This window comes from Solea senegalensis, linkage group LG12 (assembly GCF_019176455.1).
Source record: "Solea senegalensis isolate Sse05_10M linkage group LG12, IFAPA_SoseM_1, whole genome shotgun sequence".
NCBI lineage: Eukaryota > Metazoa > Chordata > Actinopteri > Pleuronectiformes > Soleidae > Solea > Solea senegalensis.
Window position 1 is genome coordinate 208,651 of NC_058032.1, and position 6,196 is coordinate 214,846.

The 6,196-nt window shown below is 45.8% G+C and overlaps 1 protein-coding gene across 1 annotated transcript; it reads left to right on the top strand.

The window, feature by feature from the left end:
- The first annotated feature begins 1,826 nt into the window (after positions 1–1,826).
- On the top strand, positions 1,827–5,515 carry LOC122778962 (protein phosphatase 1 regulatory subunit 3C-B-like). The gene is made up of 3 exons (XM_044041132.1): positions 1,827–2,039; positions 2,811–3,190; positions 3,261–5,515. The coding sequence occupies exons 1-3, from the start codon at positions 2,029–2,031 to the stop codon at positions 3,761–3,763; spliced, it is 894 nt and encodes a 297-aa protein (XP_043897067.1). The 5' UTR covers positions 1,827–2,028; the 3' UTR covers positions 3,764–5,515.
- The last annotated feature ends 681 nt before the right edge of the window (positions 5,516–6,196 follow it).

The following is a 6,196-nucleotide window of genomic DNA, read 5'->3' on the forward strand; positions in this document are numbered from 1 at the left end:
AAAGTACTTTGATTAAATGTAGCCTATTATTATCAAAAATGTAGGCAAGGCAACTTTATATAGCACATTTTAGCACAAGGTGATTCAAAGTGCTTTACATAAAATAAGATGAAAATACAACAATTCAACATATAGCATGTGGGACAAAATACAGCATGTAAAAATGACAGGCTTAAATGAAAATGATATCAATTCTATACAATTGGCCATGCAGGAAATAAATGAAAGCTATCACATCGATTTGCATAACAATCAGTTGATAAATGTGATGAATATCACTTTCTAACATTACCACTAGGGCTGCCAAATGATCAAATATGGAGAATTTCACATAAATTGCAGTGAAACAATAATGCTATTTTAATTATGTTCATATGAATGTTACTTATTAGGGTTGTCTGTTTGTTCTTTGGGGATTTTCCTTTTCATTTTAGGGATTTGGTTGCATTAATAGATCCACATAATTGATTAGTTTAAAACAAAAAGCATCAAGAAATCAATTGGTAGATTATTGTCTACATATATTTAGTCCCTTTGATGGAGGATTTATATAACATGATGATGCTGAAATACTTCATTTTCTTTGTCACTTACGCATTCAGCCTCTCTGCAATATTCTGCCTTGCTTTATTGATTGCCGCGGTATTGCCCTTCTTTGGGATTATGTGGCTGTAATCCTCATATACCTCCATGAGGAGAACATCTCTGCACGCTCTTTTCCCTTGCTTTTCGGCATTTTTCACAGTTTCCATGCTCGACTAGAATGGGCTTTTTATTTTCCCTGTGGGCGTGCACAAGTTGAGGTGAGGCTTGACTAAGCGTCAGGTGGAGCCAGCTGATTTCACTTGATGGAACGACTTGGAGCTAGATTGGGAAGTGGAGCTTAGTCAAGCTTCAAGCTTACACCTAAATCTGGCAATTCTTAGCTACGTTGATGGAATACCCCCCAGGAACTGCACTTCCGGTTGTTTGTTGTTGTTTGTTGTTTGTTGTTGGCGTCAGGGTCATATGCTGTTGGGCCTGTTTGCACTGTTGAAGCCATAAATTCAGTCTCTGAAACTCCCTGCAGTGCCCCGCTCCCTGCAGCGCCCCCCACTGGTCCCCTGCTGTTTGGCGGTACAGTTGTTGTTGACAGTATTATTTGTTTTGCACAAACATAAACAAGCACTTGTGTTGTTTTTTTATTGTTTTTACGACGTCACCAAAGTGAAGGAGTTTTTATAACCCTGAGAAAAATAAATAAATAAATAAATAAACCCAGAGAGCGCTCTGTTCTTTACTCGGCTGATACCAGAGTGTGACATCATCAGACTGAAGGTCAGAGAGCAAATGTGTCAGCACTGAACCTTCTGTCAACTCATCTGTACTCATGATTCTAATGATTCTAATGATTCTAATGATTCACTTTCACCCACAACAACATGCAACATGTTTGTGTCTGTGTCTGTGTCTGTGTTGTGTTTGTGTGTGTTTTGTGTTGTGTGTGTGTGTGTGTGTGTGTGTCTGTGTCTGTGTCTGTTGTCTGTGTCTGTCTGTGTGTGTGTGTCTGTGTTGTGTTATCTGTGTCTGTCTGTGTTTGTGTCTGTCTGTGTGTGTGTCTGTGTATGTGTGTGTGTGTCTGTGTTGTGTTATCTGTGTCTGTCTGTGTTTGTGTCTGTCTGTGTGTGTGTGTGTGTTGAATGAACTTTTATATGATGAGGATTTTTATTCAAGTACAAACGTTTCTCCATGAAGAAATAAACAGGAAGTGCTGTCAATCATCTCGCGGGGGTGGGACATTCCACTCTTATCAGTGCTCTCTGATTGGATCACACAGGTCAGCTGACTCTCTCTCTCTCCCTCTCTCTTCTTCTCCTTCAAAATGGCTGCAGCAGAAAAGCGACTGTAATCTCAACAGCTCAAGAAACGACGGCGTAAACGAGTGTGTGCGCGCACGCGCGCGTGGGCGGGGCCGGTGGCGGGTTCAGGTTCTGTTGGATTCTCGTGTTGCTCGTGGATTATGTGGATTCTGCTGCTCACAAAGTTTCCATGAACTGCAGGTGAGAGAAAACAAAGTGCGTCACGTCCGCACGCAGCGTGTGTGTGTGTGTGTTCGTGTGCGCGCGCGCGCGCGCTGTTTACTCTTCTCTGCTCTTGTTTACTGTGATGTCTCTGCTGCGTGTCCTCAGTCTCGCGTCACGTACTCACTCTGCACGTACGCATGTGTGTGTGTACTAAAACACAGAGTACTTCACAGACAAGGAGCAGAAACTGTGTAAACTGTGAGGAAAAGTAAATTGCAGTACAAAGTACTTGCAATCTAAAGAGTACTTAAAGTACTTCATGTATACATACAGGTACTTAAAGTACTTAATGTAAACAAACAGGTACTTAAAGTCCTTCATGTATACATGATGGAGTGGCTCAGTGGTTAAGACCAGTACCCTGTGTGCTAAAGACATCATGGTCGCAAGTTTGACTCCACCCATGACCGATTGTACTCAATTCCATAGTAAGTCGCTTTGGATATAAGCGTCTGCTAAATGACATGTAATGTAATGTAAACAGGTACAGATCATGTATACATGCAGGTACTCAAAGTACTTCATGTATACAAACAGGTACTTAAAGTACTTCACGTATACAAACAGGTACTTGAAGTACTTTTCATATGCTGTTGTAACATGAGAGGAAAACATGAGAAAAACTACAACAGCACACGGATCTAGCTAGCTCCTTTAGCTCGGATTAGTGGTCTGTGGTGGTTACCATAGTGACCGCGGTCACAGGAGCAGTGTCAGTAGCACTGACGTGGTCTCATGTGTCCTCAGAGTTATCCACATCCTGAACCCTCGCTCCAAGGCTCCGCCTCCCATCATGCCGGTCGACATGGCGATGAGGGTGTGTCTGGCCGGCTCACCTCCGCTGCGCTCCTTCCTCGAGGACTACGACGACTTCTGCTCGCCGTCGGCCGCCGCATTGCGGCGACCTTGTATCAGCAGCGAGGTTTCCACGGCGACTGAGATGGAGGCGGAGACGAGCGGCTCAGAGAAGAAGAAGAAAAGCGTGGAGTTTGCAGACTCTCGGGGTTTGGCACTCGCCGTCGTCCACGTGTTTGACGAGGCAGAGGACGACCTGACGGCCGAGCTGCAGTTCCAGCTGGCGGAGATAGAGGGCGCCACCGCTGCACTAAACCTGGAGGACGTCAAAGGTAAGAGAGCTGACGATGATGTCATCACAGATCAGGTCACTGATGATCCTGTTTCCACTCTGATCTGCAGACTGTGCTTCAGACCTGGTCCTGGACTTCACTCCTCCTGCCGTCGACTACCTGGAGCTGAGGCGGCGTCTGAGGGCGCAGCAGGTCTGTCTGGAGTCCTGCTCGGTCCACGACTGCCGGCTCTCGGGAACCGTGCAGGTGCGAAACATCTGCTTCCAGAAGTCTGTGTTGGTCCGTGTCACCTTCGACGCGTGGGAGTCGTTTCAGGACGTTTGCTGTCAGTTTCTGAACAACGTCTACGGCTCCACCGACACCGACACCTTCTCCTTCTCAGTGGAGCTGCCCGAGACCTGCAGCAGGGTGGAGTTCTGCTTCCAGTACCAGACCAAGGACCAGACCCTGTGGGACAACAATCTCGGGAACAACTACCGCCTGGTGCTGGACAAAACAAAGACGAGGGAGGAAATCGACATCGATCCCTACGGAAGCCCCAGAACGTCCTCGGGGATCTTCCCTGAGTGGCAGAGCTGGGGACGCGTCCATGCCAACGGCCCCTACTGGTGAGACCACAGCAGGGTGTTAGCGAGTTTTATCTGGAGATTTCCACACGTGCACTTGGATGTGATCCACGTGAATCTTACGCCAGTCCTACAGGTGATCCACAAGGAGCTAATGCTAACCTTGGGGAATATGCACAAGAAGCTAATGCTAACCTATAACCCTGGAGGTGTTCCACTTGAAGCTAACGCTAAACCTAAAGGTGATTCACAAGGAGCTAATGCTAACCCATGAGATGTTCTAATAATCTGTAACCCTAAAGGTGTTCAACTTGAAGCTAATGCTAGCCCTAAAGGTGTTCCACTTGAAGCTAACACTAAACCCTGGATGGGTTCCAGCTGTGTTTGATGTTAACAGCTAACTCTGGTGGTGACCCGGTTGTTGGACTTTGCTGTTTCACTGAGTCACTTGACACCGGTTTGTCCCCAGAGTCCAGCTGAACGAGGACCATGATTGGCTCAGGTGGTTCCAGGTGCACTCACCTGAGCCACACCTGGTCTGAAAGCCAACCCTTGGTCCAAGTATTTAAAAGCACCTTAAAACCCACAACCTGTATGTGAGGCCTGATCCACCTGATCCACCTGAACACCTGGACCCTGAACCCTGGATTTGAGGGTAACCAGCATCTGGTTGGTGCCACATTTAAAAATATGCAAATGAGCGAGGTGTGGATGATGGTCCAGGACGATCACAAGTGTTTCCTTAAAAACCTCCCAAAGAATCTCAATGCCAAGGCCTGACCCTGACCTGCATGACTCCACCAGCTTTAGAGAGAGGAAGGTCGCCATGGCGACACCGCTGTCCTCTGTCCTTGATTGTGGACTTTTAGAAGACGAGTCCAGAAACTGTAAACGCTTCTTTGCACCGAATGTTCTCAGAGAAAAAGGAGAATGAGAATAAGCTGAGAACAAGCCAATTTCTTCAGAAACCTGGTCCGGTTCTGAAGAAACACCCAGATGTCAGGATGGTTGACCTGTTACCATAGTTACCGGAAAGTTAACTATGGTTACCATAGTTGCTGAAAACTAGCACCTTCTGCCACAGTCCTGAATCCGCTGTGGGACCTGGATCTTCGCCATGGCGACGCGTCCGTCCCCGTCCTGCACACATGTTACGTTCAGGTTCCGTTTAAATAAATACTATGTAAATACTTCACAGTTCTTCGCAGTGTTTAGGCTCCTCCTCCTTTTGTCATGGTAACTGCTGTAGAGAACATGCTAAGACAATGTAGCCCACATGTCACATGATCACTGTTATTTTTGTATCGTGTTGTGAACACGACTCGTCTCTGAGGCACAAGTTAATCGGCACTTTTTGTTTTCGCTAATGTAACTATACCACTGTGTTTGTGTGTGTGTGTGAGTGAGTGAGTGAGTGAGTGATAAGGGACATGTTACATGTTTAAAGGGAACATGAGAGTTAATCTGACTGAAAGTCATGTGAGCGTCTGCGTGCTGCATTCACATCATGGAACTTTAACTGTCAGTCACAATGGGAGGGAGAGTGGGTGGAGTCAGAAGTGGGTGGGTGGAGTCAGAAGTTTGGAGTTACGTGGCCTGAACACTACACATTAGCCACGTTTAGCTTGCACAAACCAACAGATGAAATGATTTGACATTTTTAGTCTGCATCGGAGAATGTCTCATAAAGTGATGACGCCATGGTGACGTCACCACCATGGCGTCATGGTGATGTCACGATGACATCGTGGTGATGTCATGCTGTAATGTAAGCAGAGAGTGTCTGTTGTTTTGTTTTTTTAAAAAAAACCTGCATTCTTTCAAAATAAAAGTCATGTTTTTAGTGTTCAGAAGTCTGGCTCTGTTTTTATGACATCATCAAACAGGAAGGGCTTTCAAAATAAAATAGTATTTTTATTTCCATGTTTTAAAAGATTTGGAGTTGATGTTGTAGTACGTTGTTCACACTGATGTCATGCTGCTGCACACAGGAAGTGATCTATTTTTAGGTGGAGAGACTCCGCCCACCCCTGCTCTGCTGCTGTATACACACAAATGCTCCCTCAGTCACGTCTGATAGTTTTAATGTGAAGGACAATAACGTGACGTACTGCAGCTTTAACAGTCAGCGATCAATAACTATCCTCATTGATCACATGACCCTGTGTGTGTGTGTGTGTGTGTGGTGATGACACACACACACACATCACACTCTGCTCCGTGTGATGTGGGATTACATTGTTATGTAAGATCAGTGGATCACATACACACACAGGATTACAGCTGTCCTCGTCTCTATTCTGGACCCTTTGAATCTTGACTCACGTGTCCCCACATGTCCTATCCTCGTGGGTTCAGAGGACACAAAGAGTCCCAGTTTCAACAACTCGTCCCATGTTTGGACACAAAGTTCCAGGTCTTAACCAGGTCTTGAAAAAGCCTTGTTTGTGTGTCACAAAGTGAGGACCAGACAAAATGT

Excerpts from the sequence above, each read along its gene's own strand:
- LOC122778962 (XM_044041132.1), top strand. Across the intron at positions 3,191-3,260 it reads AAACCTGGAGGACGTCAAAG|ACTGTGCTTCAGACCTGGTC; the intron begins GTAAGAGAGCTG and ends TCTGATCTGCAG.